The sequence below is a fragment of the Mytilus galloprovincialis genome, chromosome 4 (assembly GCF_965363235.1).
Source record: "Mytilus galloprovincialis chromosome 4, xbMytGall1.hap1.1, whole genome shotgun sequence".
Lineage (NCBI taxonomy): Eukaryota > Metazoa > Mollusca > Bivalvia > Mytilida > Mytilidae > Mytilus > Mytilus galloprovincialis.
Window position 1 is genome coordinate 98,832,753 of NC_134841.1, and position 20,013 is coordinate 98,852,765.

The following is a 20,013-nucleotide window of genomic DNA, read 5'->3' on the forward strand; positions in this document are numbered from 1 at the left end:
GGAGAACATCATCAAATATTTTTACAGCTACAGCGCAATTACATGAAGCCCCACCTGTACATTGACGATACAATGCATGAACAGAATAGGGTAACTTTTTATGTTTGTATAAAACAAACTCTCCTGTACGGTAATTGTTGAAGAATCTAAAAAGACATCAAAAATACATAGATGGTTGGAGTCAAACAGATAAATGTACAAAATCATAAATCACTTCAAGTTTATCTTGAAAACACTGGAAAAATATTTGCGAAAATAAAACAAATAAATAATATAACTGTTATATTTTTGTACATATGTTTAAAAGAGAATTCTAAGAACAGGTGCACATTTGTACAAATATTCATAAAGTGATTAAAAATCTTTCTAAAAATTATTCTCAAATTCCCTTTATTGAATAAAGGAACCTTGGCATTGGATATCTGGCTATTTCTTAAGTGTTTTATGTCCTTTAAGGAGTCTGGTGTCGAAGGCAGTTTTTCATAGTCTGTGGTAAATTCATTTACAATTTCAATACAATATGTGAAATTCAGAACCCTGGCAAATGGTAAGATAATTGCTGAAGGTCGTATTTTGACATCTTAAATGTTTTTTCTTGATATTTTTAAAGTTACTTCATATATCTTATTGACCTATTTACACATTTTTCCTCAGATCTATTAACAAATTTCATCAATTTAACAGACAAAGAGAAGGATCATTCATACCAATGTTCAGATGTAGAATGATTCAAGTAATTCATTGACCAAAATTTATACACAAAATACTTACACTCCATCGAAGGTTGTAATATGTGGATCATTGACAGATATACACAAAGCTCTTCTATCTCTGTCAATAACATTTAACTGAAAAATAAGGAAAAAACTTTAGTGTAAAAAATTAAACAAAGTAAAAAAAGTTGTTTTTAATATAATGCTTAGATTAAAAGTAAAAACACTCAATATCAAAATATTTTTTGTGAATTTTTAAAACATTGAAAAAACAAAAAAAAATAATTTAAAACAAGAAAGTTTAAGAAAATGTCTATCAACAAATTCTGTATAAATTTGGAGTATATTAATGATTTTTAAGCGTACTTGAATTCTAACAGTTCTGCAAATTCTTGTAGTTAGGCCAACATTTTTATTAAAACTCTTCTTAAAAAAATTGTCCTTTTTTATTTAGAACTTACTTTCATAGATTTTTTGGTGACATTGCCCATTTCAACTGCCTCATTCACCATATAATCTACAAAAACTTGTAAATCTCTCTCATGGTCATCATCAAATTTGTTGTCAATAGTTGCTTTCAATTTCAGCATGTACTTGGCATCTTTCCAGTTTTCATTAGTTACTATGACATCACAGACTGGTTCCTTGTTGTCCATTTTTACTATCTGTGATGTGACTTGCTCTATCATATTGTCACTTGGACATTTCAGTTCATCACTGACTGATGGCTGTATGGTTTTTATTTTGAATGAACAGTTGTTTGGGATAGAGAGTCCTTGGTCCCTACATAAGACATATGGAGGGGCTGTTACTTCAATCATCAGTTCTTCTGCGTCTGCTCCCTCTGGTAAATCTAGGGTATCGGGAGCATTTATCTGTAATAATAAATGTTAATATAATAAACTGTTATCACAGAGATATATCTCACTATTTTGTAATTTTGATTATGCAAATGTTGAAATAAAAAAAGCAATACTTTAACATCTTACACAAGTTATGCAAAATATTCAAAGTTAATGAACCATAACTGAGTTACATGGCTCAATAATCTCCATGGAAATGATATGTGCCAATGCTTATACAACTGAATATCAATTAACATTGGACTTCCACTAATGGTTCGCCTTGAACTGACCTAATCACAAACTAGGACATGAAAACTTTGAAATAATTTCAAAGTCAATAGACCATGACTAAGGGGGTGTAGCCAAGTTATCTCCATGGAAATGAGACATGCCAATGCTTATACAAAAACATACCAAATATGATTGACCTACCACTTGTGGTTCCACATAAACTAGACCAAATCACAAACTAATACATTGTTGATGCCACCACTGCCGTCGCCGACACCAGAAACAGCATACCTATGTCTCGCTTTTTGATTCCGTCAAGGTGAGACAAAAATCAGGAGATGTGGTATGATCGTCAATGAGACAATTTTCAACCAGAGTTTAAATGTAGCAAATATAGATGACCATACAGCTTTCAACAATAAAATTCAATACTGTATAGTCGGCTATAAAAGTCTATAACATGAAACTCTTTAGTCTTCTAATAAACTTTAACTGTGTAACAGCTAATGTTCTTCAACTCCTTAAGAATTTGTAAGACTTATTGGTATAAGAAAAAGTACCTTTTAAACAAGTCAGAACAGTTACATATTCATATGTATTGTCACAATCTTTTATTCTATTGTACTTCTTATACAATGAGAGTTCAATATTAACTGGTAGGTTCACTTTTGAAATGCATACAAATGTGGTGTTTCCATCTAAGAAAATAACTAGCTTATTGTTTACATGTTGGGTTGCTGTCTTATTGATTCAAACCCAACGTTTCTTTTTATTAAATACAGTAATAATTTCAAATAACCTACCCTGATAGTAGCCGTGTACATATCTGATGACATAAATTTTCCTCTCTGGTTGTCACAATTATCTGACAGGCATACACTCACTCCACATTCAACCTAAAATAAAAATAAATTTAATATTGTAAATTTTAAATGAACATCATCCTTATTGATGAATTAATGCAAATGATTATATAACTGTAAATCCATCATCTCACAACTGAAATTTATCTTAATAATGATTTTTTTAATATATGATCCATGGTAGTCTCATTACAAAATATATGTATATTTATTTCAGTTTGCTTTTAATGATTAAGATAAACGAATGCATACATAAATATATCCAAAACATCCTCAAAGAAACAGACAAAATATTACAACATTTAATATTTTCTTATACATGAGAGTTATACATGTAATGGCCAACAAGCAAGTTTACCAATTTCTGCATGTACCTCTTTTGGAAAGTCAGTTTTCAGTTCATTGCAAGTTTTTTTTGGTGAAGCACTGTCAGTTTTAAGTTCTTGATTTCTGGACCGTGATCAATTGGCTTTTTTAACATTACCAAAACTTTCACTAAATGTTAAATCAATAATTAAACCTGTACTGAAAAAAGGATGCTGTTTAGTAAATAAAGATTGCTTAATTGAGATATGAAACCATGACGATTTATTAACCAAAGTTTTTAAGAGGTTACTGTGAATTAACAATTTGTTAAATATAAAGATTATGACATTTATCAAATATGTATTTAAAGTCTGACAATGTAGCTGCTCTTGAAAATTATTCATTTGAAAAGTAAACCTACTGTTGATCCATCCTTCATTTGATTGGCTAGTTCTTGGTCTAAATAGAAGTCTGTGTAGTTGACCGCTGTTGCTGTGACTGACAGATATTCTCCATCAACCTTCCACAGTACACTGTACAGTAGAGTCATGTCACTGGTAACCTCGTCAAAACTACATCTAAAACTATCATTACCAGGTCCATAAAACATGGGTTCTACACGTATACCTGTGGCAGAGGGGATCTCTGGTCCTGTCTCTTGGCCTAAAATTACAATAAATATTTACACCTATTCTTATACTTTTATGTTAACATGTTAAACTAGAGGCTCTAAAGCGCATGTGTCGCTCACCTTGGTCTATGATCATACTAAACAAAGAACATACATAATAGATGAGAATAGAATTCATGAGAAAATTATGTTTTGGTGATGATGATGTGTTTGTCAATCTTACTTTACTGAACATTCTTGCTGTTTACAATTTTCTCTATCTATAATGAACTTGGCTCAGTAGTTTCAAACTTCAAAGGAAAATATTTTGTAAAAGTTTATGAAATTTTTTTTAAATTTACTATAAAGAGCAATAACTCCTTAAGGAGTCAATTGACCGTTTTAGTCAAGTTGACTTATTTGTAGATCTTACTTTGTTATACATATAATTGTTGTTTACAGTTTATCTTTATCTAAGATATAATTGAAGAAAATAACCAAAAACTGCAAAATTTTCTTAAAATTACAATTCAGGGGCAGGAACCCAACAAAGGGTTGCCTGATTTGTCTGAAAATTTCAGCACAGTTAGATCTTGACTTAATGAACCTATTTAAATCAATGAAATTTGCTCTAAATGCTTTGAATTCAGAGATATTAGCCAAAAATTGCATTTTACCCCTATGTGCTATTTTAGCCATGTCTGATCTTAGTTCGTTGATGAGGTCATAAGACACACCATTGAAACTATATACATACCCTTAAGATGATGGTTGCCAAGTTTGGTTAAATTTGTCTAAGTAGTTTTAGAGGAAAAGATCTTTTTAAAAGATTACTAAAAATTTTAAAATATGATTAAAAATAGACTACAAAAGGCAATAACTCCTTAATGGGTCAACTGACAATTGACTTATTTGTAGATCTTACTTTGCTGAACATTATTGCTGTTTACAGTTTATCTCTATCTATAATAATATTCAAGATAATAACCAATAACTGCAAAATTTCCTTAAAATTACAAATTCCAGGGCAGCAACCCAATATCAGGTTGTCCGATTTGTCTGAAAATTTCAGGGCAAATAACAATTTTACCCTGTCAGATTTGCTTTAAATGCTTTGGTTTTACAGATATAAGACAAAATCTACATTTTACCCCTATGTTCTATTTTTAGCCATGGCAGCCATATTTGTTGGTTGACTAGGTCATCAGACACATTTTTTAAACTAGATACCCCAAGGATGCAGGGCTTCCAAAAATCATTTGAGCCAGCCGGACATTTTATATCTGATCCCGATTTTAATCCCTTACAGTGACTTGACTGTTAGTGTTGCTATTCACCAATTGCAACTCATTCAAAATTTTGACCCAATTGCAATTTGTTTTATTAAATCAAATTGTTCAACTGGTCAAAAATTTGAACAAACTGTTCAGCCAAAATGTAAAAGTGCAAAGTGATGAAGTAAATCATACTTACAATCCTATAAGTCTGTAACTCCACTGTATTGATGTAATTCCTAAATCAGTCTATCAATCTGAATAGTTATATTACAGCCATTACCATACTAAAGGTGAACTGTTTTATTTTGAATTGCTATAAAAATGTCAAAACTAAGCTTTTATAGAGTTTTTCTTTCGAAAAGTATTCTATATTTATAAGAATCACACATTATGTGAATAAAAACATTTCATATTCAGTAAAATATGTATGAAATAACAATATGCTTCCTTGGGGAGATAACCTAAAATACTATTCTTTTGAATAAAGACTTTTTGAAACCAAAAAGCGATTATCTCCCCTTCCTACAAACATATTGCAATTTCAAATATTTTACTGAATATGAATTTTTTTTATTCACATAATGTGTGATTCTTATAAATATAGAATACTTTTCGAAAGAAAAACTCTATAAAAGCTTAGTTTTGACATTTTTATAGCAATTCAAAATAAAACAGTTCACCTTTAGTATGGTAATGGCTGTAATATAACTATACAGATTGATAGACTGATTTAGGAATTACATCAATACAGTGGAGTTACAGACTTATAGGATTGTAAGTATGATTTATTTTATCACTTTGCACTTTCACATTTTGGCTGAACAGTTTGTTCAAATTTTTGACCAGTTGAACAATTTGATTTAATAAAACAAATTGCAATTGGGGCAAAATTTTGAATAAGTTGCACTTGGTGAATAGCAACACTAACAGTCAAGTCACTGTAAGACTAAGTCACAAAAGGCAATTATGGTAATCAGATGGCCATTCCAATGATAATGACATTAGATTAAAAAACGATTTTAAACTTTACTTTGTTTTGGATGTTCGGATGTAAACTGTTAAATTGGCAGTGTATCATTCAAAGTGTGCACATCAGCGTGCTCATATCTGCCATAGACTCTTTATTTGTGCAAAATGACATGTCAAAAACTTCATTTTCGTTTTGAAAATCACGTTTTTCTAAAACCGGATGTTGACTTGACAATGGTAAAACATGGACCGTAAACGGATACGTAAAATCCGTGTACGTTTGCAAAGCATGACTGAGTGAAGAAGCTCTTTCCACGTTATTTCTTCAACAAAATGCTTGAAATGAACGTTAAGATACAGGTATCAATGATAATTTTAGCATTTTGAAGAAATAAAGGATGCATAATTAAATTTCCCACCTTTGCACATGCGCACACGTGTTCTAGTTCATTCGACGTAGTTCTGACGATTTTTCATTTAAACCTTTTAAATTTTTTTATCAAATCATGTAGATAAACTAATTTCTTATAATTTTAATCTTTTGGACTAAATCAATGAGCTACAAACCGCTGAAATGTAAGAAAATAATTGTGAATAGACCAATCAATTTATAGGATGTCCGGTACTGAACATAGTTTACCTGTCAACTGAACAGGTAGATATCACCTGTCCAACAACTAATTAGCCTTGATTAAAATTAGAAAGTATTGAAGTAGGGGTTGTTTTGATAGTAATTAATCATCATGTCACTTTTATGACCGGAAATGTGTAGATGTTAAAGGCAAAAGGTTGGGTCAAAAAGATCGTGACTTATGTTAAAATGACCGAAAAAGCCTTGAAAACTAAAATGTATATGACCGTTTCATGCTTTGCCCAGCCGGACTTTTACCGGACATTAATCAAATGTCCAGAATATATGACCGTTTTGGAAGCCCTGTAAGGATGATTGTGGCCAAGTTTGGTTAAATTTGGCCCAGTAGTTTCAGAGGAGAAGCTTTAAATAACTAAAATTTTAGAAAAATTGTTAAAAATTGACTATAAAGGGCAATAACTCCTTAAGGGGTCAACTGACAATTTTGGTCATGTTGTCTTATTTGTAGATCTCACTTTGCTGAATATTATTGCTGTTTGCAGTTTATCTCTATAATATTCAAGATAATAACCAAAAACTGCAAAATTTTCTTACAATTACTAATTCAGGGGCAGCAACCCATTGTCTGATTTGTCTAAAAATTTCAGGGCAGATAGATCTTGGCCTAATAAATAATTATACCCCACGCCAGATTTGCTCTAAATGCTTTGGTTTCAGAGATATAAGCCAAAATCTACATTTACCCCTATGTTCTATTTTTAGCCATGACGGCCATATTGGTTAGGTGGCCGGGTCACCTGACATATTTTTTAAAACTAGATACCCTAAGGATGATTGTGGCCAAGTTTGGTTAAATTTGGCCCAGCAGTTTCAGAGGAGAAGATTTTTGTAAAAGTTTAGGGACAACGGACAACGGACGCCAAGTGATGAGAAAAGCTCACTTAGCCCTTTGGGCAAGGTGAGCTAAAAAGCACTTGTTAGATGGTTAGTTTTATTAAAGTCAATCTTAAAAAATCTTAAAATTACAATGAAAATATTAGTTTCAATTAAGTTATCAGAAAATATTTTAGTACAAACGCAATTAGTTAGAATAATGTTAAAAACACAAACAAAAATATAAAACAAAATTATTTTTTAGTTATTTTAACTTTACCAATAAGTGCAATATGAATATATAAAGTGATTACTAAGAAATGTTAAATAATATTATAAATAATATAAATATGAATTGTGGCTACATATATTTAATGAATTGAAGAAAAATATACTCAAAATATAGAGTATTATGATATAAAACAAAATTAGATTTCTCTTGTATATAATGACAACCAGTTATGTCAAAATAAGTAAGGATGTATTTTGGTCTTTTAAAGATCCAGGATTTTTAAAGATGGGCCTTGCAAGCCAATGTTTGGATTGATACTTGTCATAAGTCTATGCATTTATCATATATTATCCTCCATAAGGATGGACCCAGCCCCTACTCAACCCCATGAATTCGCCTCTAGGTTCAAATTAGATGGCACTCAGGGTTCAATTAGAGGTAGTGAAATTGTCCAAAATGTGTAATTAAACAAGAATGTGTCCAAAGTACACAGATACCCCATCTGCATTATCATTTTCTCTGTTCAATGGACCGTGAAAATGTGGAAAAATCTCTAATTTGGCATTGAAATTAGAAAGATCATATCATAGGGAACATATATACCAAGTTTAAAGTAGATTGGACTTCAACTTCATCAAAAACTGCCTCAACCAAAAACTTTAACCTGAAGCGGAACAGATGGACAAAATAACGGACGGACGAACGAATGGACAGACAGACTAGAAAACATAATGACCATAAATGGGGCATAAAAAGAGGATGTAGACCATGATGCAATAAATGCTTTGAATTGTAAAGCAAAAACCTAAATAAAAAGCAAATTTTGTCTTAACATATTTATAACTGTGTATTTAATGATATGCACAATGGTGACATGTTACCTGTAGTATTCAAGCTTTCATTATTATTTTCACCTGTTAAAATTGTGAATGAAAGAAATTTGGGGAATGTCATTTTAAACTAGAGGCTCTAAAGAGCCTGTGTCGCTCACCTTGGTCTATGTGAATACTAAACAAAGGACACAGATGGATTCAAGACAAAATTGTGGTTTGGTGATGGTGATGTGTTTGTAGATATTACTTTACTGAACATTCTTGCTGCTTACAATTATCTCTATCTATAATGAACTTGACCCAGTAGTTACAGTGGAAAATGTTAGTAAAATTTTACAAATTTTGTGAAAATTGTTAAAAAAAAATGACTATATAAAGGGCAATAACTCCTTAGGGGTCAATTGACCATTTTGGTCATGTTGACTTCTTTTTAGGTCTTACTTTGCTGTACATTATTGCTGTTTACAGTTTATCTCTATCTATAATAATATTCAAGATAATAACCAAAAACAGCAAAATTTCCTTAAAATTACCATTTCAGGGGCAGCAACCCAACAACGAAATGTCCGATTCATCTGAAAATTTCAGGGCAGATAGATCTTGACGTGATGAACAATATTACCCCTGTTAGATTTGCTCTAAATGCTTTGGTTTTTGAGTTATAAGCCAAAAACTGCATTTTACCCCTATGTTCTAATTTTAGGCGTGGCGGCCATCTTGGTTAGTTGGCCGAGTCACCGGACACATTTTTTAAACTAGAAACCCCAATGATGATTGTGGCCAAGTCTGGATTAATTTGGCCCAGTAGTTTCAGAGGAGAAGATTTTTGTAAAAGATTACTAAGATTTACGAAAAATGGTTAAAAATTGACTATAAAGAGCAATAACTCCTAAATTGGTCAACTGACCATTTTGGTCATGTTTGACTTTTTTGTAAATCTTACTTTGCTGAACATTATTGCTGTTTACAGTTTATCTCTATCTATAATAATATTCAAGATAATAACCAAAAACAGTAAAATTTCCTTAAAATTACCAATTCAGGGGCAGCAACCCAACAACAGGTTGTCCGATTCATCTGAAAATTTCAGGGCAGATAGATTTTGACCGGATGAACAATTTTATTCCATGTCAGATTTGCTCTAAATGCTTTGGTTTTTGAGTTATAAGCGAAAAACTGCATTTTACCCCCATGTTCTATTTTTAGCCATGGCGGCCATTTTGGTTGGTTGACCGGGTCACCAGACACATTTTTAAAACTAGATACCCCAATGATGATTGTGGCCATGTTTGGTTTAATTTGGCCCAGTAGTTTCAGAGGAGAAGATTTTTCTAAAAGATGACTAAGATTTACGAAAAATGGTTAAAAATTGACTATAAAGGGCAATAACTCCTAAAGTGGTCAACTGACCATTTTGATCATGTTGACTTATTTGTAGATCTTACTTTGCTGAACATTATTGCTGTTTACAGTTTATCTCTATCTATAATAATATTCAAGATAATAACCAAAAACAGCAAAATTTCCTTAAAATTACCATTTCAGGGGCAGCAACCCAACAACGAAATGTCCGATTCAACTGAAAATTTCAGGGCAGATAGATCTTGACCTGTTGAACAATATTACCCCTGTCAGATTTGCTCTAAATGCTTTGGTTTTTGAGTTATAAGCCAAAAACTGCATTTTACCCCTATGTTCTATTTTTAGCCATGGCGGCCATCTTGGTTGGTTGGCCGGGTCACCGGACACATTTTTTAAACTAGATACCCCAATGATGATTGTGGCCAAGTTTGGTTAAATTTGGCCCAGTAGTTTCAGAGGAGAAGATTTTTGTAAAAGTTAACGCAGGACGACGACGACGGACGACGACGGACGCCGGACGCCAAGTGATGAGAAAAGCTCACTTGGCCCTTTGGGCCAGGTGAGCTAAAAAGACAGCAACTTACATCAGATAACCATATAAATCAAATAAAATGTAAAACTGATTATTCCTCAATAATCATTTCTAAGCCAAATATTGAATTTAAGAATTAACAAGTTTGTAACAGTTCTTTCATTCTTTGAAATCTGAATTACAAATATGAAATAAGATTGAAATTTTATTAATCAAATAAATACTGTAGATAGTTTTAATATAAAGTAATTTGAGTTATTTCTCTTGGAAGTCATATCCTTCATAAGTGTGTCTGAACAATTTCCTTATTTAAAAACCAAATTTGAACAGGGTACAAGAAAGTCTGAGAAAAGATCCATATTAGACTGTGTTGGTGAATTACACAAACCAGAAAGACATAATCTTGTTAAAAAAAAAGCCTTATCCCAGATCTAAATGTCAGAATAACAAGTTGAATTTGGCTTTACTAAGGAATCTGTACAAGTTGACCTCAAACATGACAATCAAACAGAAATAACACTTGCTAAAACTGAATTAATTAAGAACCATATTTTGTAAAAGTTTGAAATCTAATGACACTCAATACACATTCGATTTGAGAATGAACTTTTTAGACATTAAATTTACATTCCTAAAGAAAAGTATAGCTAAGCAATCCCTAAGAATCATATATTTGCATCAGCTCTATAGCAATGACCCAATTGTGATGTGGTTACCTGTTGCGTTAGAAGCTAGATTATAGATTTTGCCTGTAAAATTAATTCATGTTAACAACCTTTAGCAATGCAGCAAAATAAAGCATCCTAAATAATTGATCTGCTCAGAGCTTATTCCTTGTCTGTATGCAAGAAATGGTAATGTTTATTTTTAATCCAAATGCTTCAATCATAAGAAATATTTAAACATAGGTAATACAATTTTTTAAGTATTATATCTTAATCCTTGGTTGTTTTATGTCTTCTATTCAGTTTTACTAACTTGTAAATATATTTGAATTAGCTCTTGTCACAATAAAGCCTTTTTGCGCTGAGGAGGCATAAAGCAAACAACAATCAATCGATCAGTCTATTCCATTTTATCTAAAATATTTGGGGTTTTTTTTGTGGCTTTTATTAAACCCTTGATGTGATCAGCTGAGAGTAACTTAGCTATATTACCTTCAACACAGGTGTAATAATTGTATTCCCAGTCGGCATAGTAACCAAACATTCCAGAATCTACAGTTACTTTTTTCAGACTTCCGTCGGCTAATATACAGATTCCTGACATGGCATCAAATTTGATGGCCATACAACCCTCCATTCTTTCACATAACTGTTGACATCTTTTCATTGTCCATACATCATACAATACATCTAAATGTGTGTCATTTGAGAAATAACCATGGTAACTGTCCATCTTTGACCATTTAACATCTTGACCAGGGCAGGCCTCTGAAGTAATATTTTATCATAATTGAATAAACATGTGTTTAATTCATTACAACTAGATTTACTGACTATCCAAACCATTTTGAGATATATCAAGAAAAAAACAGGTTTCCTGAAAGTGATTTACCTAAATAATCTAAAATAATATAATTGAGAATGGAAATGGGGAATATGTCAAAGAGACAACAACCCGACCAACGAGCAGACAACAGTATGTTTTATTTTCCAAAGAATGATACCTAATTAAAATAACCAAATTTAAAAACCTAGCTATATTTCTTAGAAATAAATATGGTGATTTTTATGGTTTATGTTAAATTTTGAATGTCTATATATTTAATTTACTTTGTAAGTAATTTAAGAAAAACATTTCCTACATCAATTTTAGCAGTAATTTTATTCTTAAGCTTTAAAAGATTAGCAAAAGTCCTACCATTGTCACAGGTCCATTCACCAAAAGTCCAATTAAAGTTTACGGTCTGATTAGCATGATAAGATCCAGCATTCACTGTACTGTATTCTGACAATAGACATTCCTTTGTATCGCCATTATAATCATAAGATCTACACACAAATTCAGCCTGTGTTTCACACATATTCTGGCACTCATCGTTACTTGTAGCATTTAGTAGTTTGGAGTCGTGGAAGAGAAGAGCGCTTGATGAGGTCTTACTCCAGTTGATGGTGGATGAAGGAAAACACTGATCTAAAAAAAAAAAAAAATAGGCAAATTTTACTATTTTAATATTTCAAAGTATTTCTAATGTTTAAATTGATTTAGAAATATCTAAAAGATTATATGTTTTGTCTTCAAATTCAATTTATGCTTGATTACATAAAGCTTAGTTTCTTTTTTCAAATTTCAATTACCTGACTAAATTCTTTGCCAACATACAAACTATGGTTGGATCACAGCTAAATCAGAAAAATAATAACAGCACTATCCAGTATGTATGAGTTTTTATGTGGTACTCATATCAGTTACATTCTCTAAAAAATGCTTCTTCACTTCATATTTTTGTGATTTATAACCAGTATGCTCTTGATTTATGTAAACTTTATTTAAAAATTCATCAAGAAGTGAATGTGTTCCAACAACAAAATAGTGATGATAGATGGACAGTTATATTTAATAAAATTTAACCTCTGCAACTCCATAAGGCATGATAATTACAATATATAAAATGTACACGACTGTCTTCTCAGCAACCAATAAGACTCTGGATACAGATAAATATTTACCTTTCCCACTAACATCTGACCATACAGAAGAATTAGTAGATAAACAGCCCTCTAGATGGTTGTCAGGCTTACGGTCGCCAACATTGTAGCATTTACCATTAATATAGCATACATTATCCTGGAAAAAACATATGAAATGTTTAACAAAATAGCTTAGAAACTGCAAAAAAAGGTAACGGTTGATATGTTATTCTATTCTGATGTCATTATTAAATATTTTAGGAATACATGTGTATTGTGATGATTTTTATGTAAAAAAAACATTTAAGAATCAAAATTATCTTTGGCAGGTCACAGGGCCAATCTGTCTGTCAGGCAATAGTATGATTATTTTTTTTTAATATTCATCCTTTGAGGAAAAACCAGCATTATTTAGTCAAAATCTAATTTTTATTTTATATTTGCTGTGTAATTATAATGTCTGCATTGCTTAAGAAATTATCTTTTAATTTATGTCATCTAAACAATTGTTGTTATTGATGATTTCATAGTTCCCTCTACTGGGTAATGTACAGAGTTACCTACCTTTAGTTTACAGCCAACAGGATTGGTGCTACAGTTAAAACAAGCAGGATTGTAACTGATTGTGACCATGGGATCAGCTACGTTTTCTGTATTGTTGACATTGCTGACAGTGACCTCGTAGCTCCCTCTGGTGGGTAATGTTAAGGACACCATACTACTACTGACAAACATAACCTCTACTTCAGACCAAGTTGATGATACATTGTATCCTGATTCTTCAACCTACAATTCAGTATATTATACTTGTCTTCTAGAAATATATAACTTAGGCAAAGTCTTTTAAGATATAAAAAATAAATAAAGATAAAGGATGGATATAGATAAGAAACTAAACTCCCATAAAATATATGGAATTATCCATTACTTGAAATACATTGTATTGCTGTTTTTCATCATTTTGTATTTTTCTGTGAACAATGACATTCTACACGGCTTTTACTATTCAAATATCACTTATAAATGTTGTTCTTTCATTAAAACACCTTACTATTAATTAAACATGTGTAATTTTTGCACTTTTCAAGTTTTCTAATCAACTTTTACTCAAAAACTTTCTTTATTCATATGAATTATAAATTTATCAATCTATATTCTTGCATTTATTTCTTAAAATTGAAAAAATAATAAATCATGAATTATAAATTTATCAATTTATATTCTTGCATTTATTTCTTAAAATTAAAAAAATAATAAATCTATAAGCTCATGCATACCTCTATTTCTCTTATATAACCTTTTAACATGTCACTGTTTACAAAATTATAACCCAGAACATTGACCATCATATTATCATTCTCCTCCAACTCATTATATAGGTCTTTATCAAGGGAGGTAATCATTGCAGGAACACTGGCGTTTACACTGCAGTCAAAATTAATAAAACCCTCTGCACATTTACAAACACCTAAAAGCAAATAAAAGAATAAACAATCTTAATCAATTACATATTCAAGAAACAAAGTTATATATTCATTCATACATCCTTTAAAACTGTACATTAATTATATACTTTAAGAATGTTCCCATCTATTTCAAAATAACAAACCTTTTAAAAGACAGACATACATTGATAGAAGAATATAACTGATGGAACTAAATACCCAAAAAAATGAAAAATGAGTGTCCTTGTTTTTGTGATATATGCCAATGAAGTATGAAACACATAAATCTAAATGATTGTAATAGGTGGAACAAATTTAAATGATTTTAAATGATTAAATGGTAGAACTAAATTCATGCAAGTAGTAAATCGGTTAACTTAATTTTTTTCTAGATATTTTAAAATATAGCATTTTAAATATTAGCCGCAATGCTATCATTTTTTCAAAGGGATATCTATCACATACCATCACTGCACTGGCCATTACCATTACAATCATAAGGACAGAGTGACACGTCAGTTACAGCTACAGACATGTTCTTTAGTAACTGGTATCTACACCTCTGTTCTAAATCTTCATCAATTATAGAACCATACATTGGCATTCCAGAAAACTGAAACAGATGGGGGAAAAAATCAATATGAGGATGTAAATTTTAGTTGACCCATAATTTTAGTATGCAATTTTCATGATTTTTTTTTTTAATTATCTGTATAAAATTTTTGTGTTCAATTTCAAACATATGAAATAAATATTTCAAGCAAACAATAATAATGTTTTCTCTAATCACTTTTGGACAGAATTTTGTATGTTTATTTTCTCCATTGAAAGATGATTTACATTCACAATCCCAAACCACTTAGCCACAAAGCCTATCTGCTTACCTTTATATTGTGAACACATTTATCGATGTCCTCTGTCATGTAGTCTACCACACCTCCACATTCTTTGATGACACGATCTGTCTGATTCTTACAGTAGGACATGGCTATCTCTTCTGTCCACACACCTTGCCAAGTCGCAGCCTAGGTGAAATAGATTAATCAAATAACAATTTAAAACAAAATGTGTAGGATCTATGAATTTTTTTATTCATTTACATTCTTTCATCAAACTTCTGGCAGCGCTGCCATCAGACATCTTCAGTTTAATCAAATTAAATCCTTTTAAGCTCCTGGCGTATTTATTTAGCTATACATCCTTGGTCTTGACATTGTTGGGTGCAAGCGTAACCAGCAGGAGGAAAATCCTTGAAAGCGTTTAAACCATACCAATTTATGATGTGAATTGTTAAGGGTCCACCTGTCTTGGACTTTAACAGTGTTCAATTATTTCTGCAATAGGAGACAACTCATCTTGCATGGTAACAACTACTGTCTGGAACTTTGACACCGTTTTTAAAGATTGTACTTCTCTTTTTCTTCTCATTTTCACAATAATCTGCCCTTGTTATTACATCTTATGTAAACAATGCAATAAGGAAAGTAATATTACACACTGATCAGACAAAAAAAAATCACTTCTGTTGACTCAAGATTTAATTCTAATCTAACTGACCAATTCATGCATTTAGAAATTGCATATAAAACTGAATGGTTCCTCTAATGAAGAAATAGGAAAATTTGGACAAAATCAAATATTTTTTTTAATTTTGGTGTAATGTTTTTTTAAGTTTGCAGTATCCAAAACAAGTAGTAAATAAACAAATACTATACCTTGTCAATAGAAGTGTCACAATCTTTGAAGACACCTGGGGAAGGTATGGTAGAGTCTGGATCACAGTACTGTGGGAACATACTCATTGTCTTCAAATAATCTGTTTTATCCATACCTATACAACATAAAGTATCATTATAATACATTTGATAATAATCATAGAAAACTTTTGAAAATTTACTTGGAGTTTTTTTTATGAGAATTAATGATAACACCAACTTTAATTCTAATGCTGGAAGGAAAACATCTGTTAATGAGTTTAGATTTATTAGAATGATTATTCAAATTATAACAAAGTTGATTTTGAAATAAATATTTATTTTTTATGTAAAAACAAATACGAGAATGTTTCAAAAGTTCAAATGTTCAATTGTTTGAAAGTTAACAAAATATCACATGGGCTAGTAATGGCATATCGTTATATTTTAGGTCTTGACGTGTTTGAATTCTGGTGATGAATGAATTCCGTTTTGCCTACCCATGAGGGGGGAAACTTGGCAGAATCTTATCTTTCCTTTTCTTTCCTAGTACCAGTATTTATTTCCTCTGTGGTCCTAATATTGTACAAGGTTATTCAATGTGAACAGAATATATATATATACTAGATAATGATTTAGGTTCAGTGTTTCAGACAAGTTTATTATTTGCAGGCAGGATTTGTACATGAACAAACTTTTCTGTATTTACCTCTACTAAAATCTTTAGCTATCCCACAAGTCCTGACTTCTCCATAGTAACCACAATCTGCAGTTGTAGTAGAACAATCACATACATCCATGTCTGTTGATGTAGACATAGCAGGCATGGCTGGACATTTACCAAGATAAATCGAATCTTCTGTCTGGACCCTGAATTTTTTAATCATGTTATTTATCAACTGTTGCATAAAAAGTCAATACATGTAATTGTTTTAAGTTGTCTAAGTCTTAAGTTTCTGAAATGATGAGAAAAACTTAGCTTATCAATATAAAGATGAGGATTATAAAAAGTAAAGGCCAAAACTTTCAATTTATCTTTTACAAAAAGATTACTTTGTACCGTACAGTCCAGATCCAAGTGAACTAAATTTAATTAAATTGAAAAAAAATCTTAAACTATCTGAAATTCTAAATAGTAATGAAAGCTAAAATAAAGAAGCCATCTATTTATAAAACAGTCACTTTTAAAAGTCATACCTCCAAGAAGTAACAAAGTCATCTACATATCTACCACTAGCTTGGCTAACGTTACCATTCATCATTATGAAGTCATTGGTAGCGTTGTAGTCATATGTACCACATAAACCTATAAAATAAATAGAAATATGTTTAAATCCATTGTTAGCTACTGTGGATTCTCTTATTTTCGTGGGCACCAATTTTCGTAGATTATGGAAAACTTACATGTTCGTGGATATTTAATTTCTTGGTTTTGCTTAAGTCTACATACAAGCCTATAGAAAATTTGTTATTCGTTGAACATTTAATTTCTTGGTTCACCTGAACCCATGAATTGAAATCCATCAAAAATTGGTATCCAACGAATAATAGTAAATCCACAGTACCTTGCATTGTGTCCATTGCTTTTTAACTGCAATATCATATGAACACAAAAATTTACAAAATTTACAGTATGTAGGAAATAATTCAAATCTTGAATATATTGTTGCTAATTCATCTCAATTTGAAAAGCAATAAAAAAAAAAAACTCAAATTTTTTAAAGTAAATGATTGTAGGTTGTTGGTATAGAAGCCTTCAGATTGTTTAGGTTTAAAAAATTTAATTTTTAAGTTCAATTCCAAATAACAACATAATCCAAAAGATTTTCTGTAGTTACCCATTGTCATGTCCATGTCCATCAAAGAAGGATAAAACCAGACACTCAGGTATCCATTGGGACTTGTTTTAACTGTCAGTTCACTGCCTGATGGTAAATAAATCTGGAAAAGAGTAATCATTTCTATGTTACTATAATTTCAATAATATATAAATATTTATAAATTTATTTTGATATTTCATTTGTATGTGTTTATATTAATATATCTATGCTTATATATTGTCACTTGGTTATGGATTTTTTCGCTGTGTTGAAGACCCATTGGGAGCCTTCAGCTGCTATCTGCTCTTCAGACAGGTTGTTATCTCTTTGACACATTCAGCATTTTCATTCTCAATTTTACAGTAAAATCTAAATGAAGCTTACATCATACTGGGTTCCTTCATAGACTGAAACCATTCTGAAGTCTGGGTTAACAGTTCCTATCCTGTATAACTGTGCTCTCATTGGTTGTTCTGGAACAATAGCTTCCTCATTATCTCCCCCACACTTGTCTAGAGTGAAGACATCATCATCTACTCTAACAGATACTCCACAGATACATATCAACTTTAGTCCACCACAATGGCGATGGAAGGTATGGATCTGTAAATATAAATACAAACATTTTACACTAACAAATGTGTTGTATCATTGTATTTTATCACAAGATTCTGTCCCTATATTGAAAGGGTCTTGGTGGCAGAGTGGTCTTAGTTGTCAAACTACTGTATCCCTAACCTATAAACACTAAGGCTGTGAGTTCGCAACCAACACTTGGCAGGTATGCTCAACTCCAATCAGAATCATTTTAAAATGAAACAAACTTTAATTGTTTAGATTAAATACAAACTTTGATTTCTGTTTTTGAATCTGTTTTTACAGTATTTGATAGATAAATAATTTTTGTTTACCCATAGACCTTGTTCAGTACTTTTTAAAAAGACATTAGGCATAAACACTTACTTCAACAGGCAATGACTTGTGTTTGTAGAAAACATGTTCACCTTCACTCATACCAGTGTAATAGCTGAAAATAAAGTAAACTACAATGTGAAAAAATGTTATATATTGAGATAAATTCAAATTGTATAGATTTAATACTGTCAGTTACTTCATTGCCACTTAAAAATCTTGCATTTTGCAATAAACATTGGTTTGAAGGTGACAGGACTGTTTACAGTAATTGGTGGAAATGTACAAATGTAAGGTTGAAGTTTTAAAAGAGTGAGTATATTTACAAAATTTGAAAGATATTTCAATGGCACTTTAGCAATGCTTGTTTACACTTGACGAAAAAATGAATTCACTGAATGCACATATATATATATATATGTTATTCTATTTAACCATGTTCTAAAAATGGATCATTTGCAGCCAAAGGATTAATTTAAAGATTCAAGTTTTTTGGGTTTTTCTTGTAGGTCAAAGTGAAAATTAGGTTCTGTGAGATAAGGAGTAAAAAATGTTCATTTAAACAAATGAAGATTGTACCTGTTATCAAATGTCTTTACTTGTAATCCAGTCTGTGCTGTACATACACTACCCATGTCAGAATCTTCTACAGTAACCTGTAAAATATATAACAAAGGGAGCTACATAAAAATAAGATAAGTAGATGTGAACTATTGCTCAATTTAAAATGATATCCAAGCTAAAAGTATTCTGCAAATAAGGAGTTGAAGAGAAATGAACCAGGTTTTACTGAGAAAAATGTGACAGATGTACATATGGAAAAAAGATGAATTGATAAGTGGACAATCAGATGGGTAAAAAGAATACACCTCCTACAGTGTGGAGGTATTAAAACATGATAATAAAAATAATAATAACATCCTTTCAATAATGATTTTACTTCACAAGAGAATGTATCAAAATAATACACCATAACTATGGAAAACATAGAAAGGCCAGTAGGTATTTGTTGAACGCACGGTGTCAAGGTTAAAAAAATATTCTAAAGACAATGTCTTTAATTTACAGATTTATTATCTTCATTAATTTTAAACAAAATGTAATGGTAACAACTTTCTGAGCATATTAAAGAGAAAGAGACAGCTCTGTTGATTTGGAAACCAAATATGTGATAAACAAAAAATTAAATCCCTGTATCCATTGAATATTTTTTGTCATGGTGAATGACGATCTACATGTGACATTAATTGATCTAACAGATCATATATCAA

General features: G+C 31.0%; 2 protein-coding genes across 2 annotated transcripts; both read right to left on the minus strand.

Annotated features, from left to right (window-relative positions):
- Nucleotides 1-767: 767 nt before the first annotated feature.
- On the minus strand, nt 768-15,336 carry LOC143073798 (uncharacterized). Its single transcript, XM_076249554.1, has 11 exons — nt 15,201-15,336; nt 14,782-14,929; nt 14,149-14,339; nt 13,436-13,657; nt 12,911-13,028; nt 12,102-12,374; nt 11,396-11,671; nt 3,380-3,621; nt 2,593-2,685; nt 1,175-1,588; nt 768-848 (listed from the first exon to the last, which is right to left on the minus strand). Exons 1-11 carry the CDS (start codon nt 15,300-15,302, stop codon nt 768-770), a joined length of 2,160 nt encoding a protein of 719 aa, XP_076105669.1. The 5' UTR covers nt 15,303-15,336.
- Nucleotides 15,337-15,994: 658 nt separating this feature from the next.
- On the minus strand, nt 15,995-19,395 carry LOC143073575 (von Willebrand factor D and EGF domain-containing protein-like). Its single transcript, XM_076249213.1, has 7 exons — nt 19,322-19,395; nt 18,794-18,857; nt 18,215-18,433; nt 17,849-17,951; nt 17,208-17,316; nt 16,720-16,880; nt 15,995-16,147 (listed from the first exon to the last, which is right to left on the minus strand). The coding sequence occupies exons 1-7, from the start codon at nt 19,375-19,377 to the stop codon at nt 16,026-16,028; spliced, it is 834 nt and encodes a 277-aa protein (XP_076105328.1). The 5' UTR covers nt 19,378-19,395; the 3' UTR covers nt 15,995-16,025.
- Between the last annotated feature and the right edge of the window lie 618 nt (nt 19,396-20,013).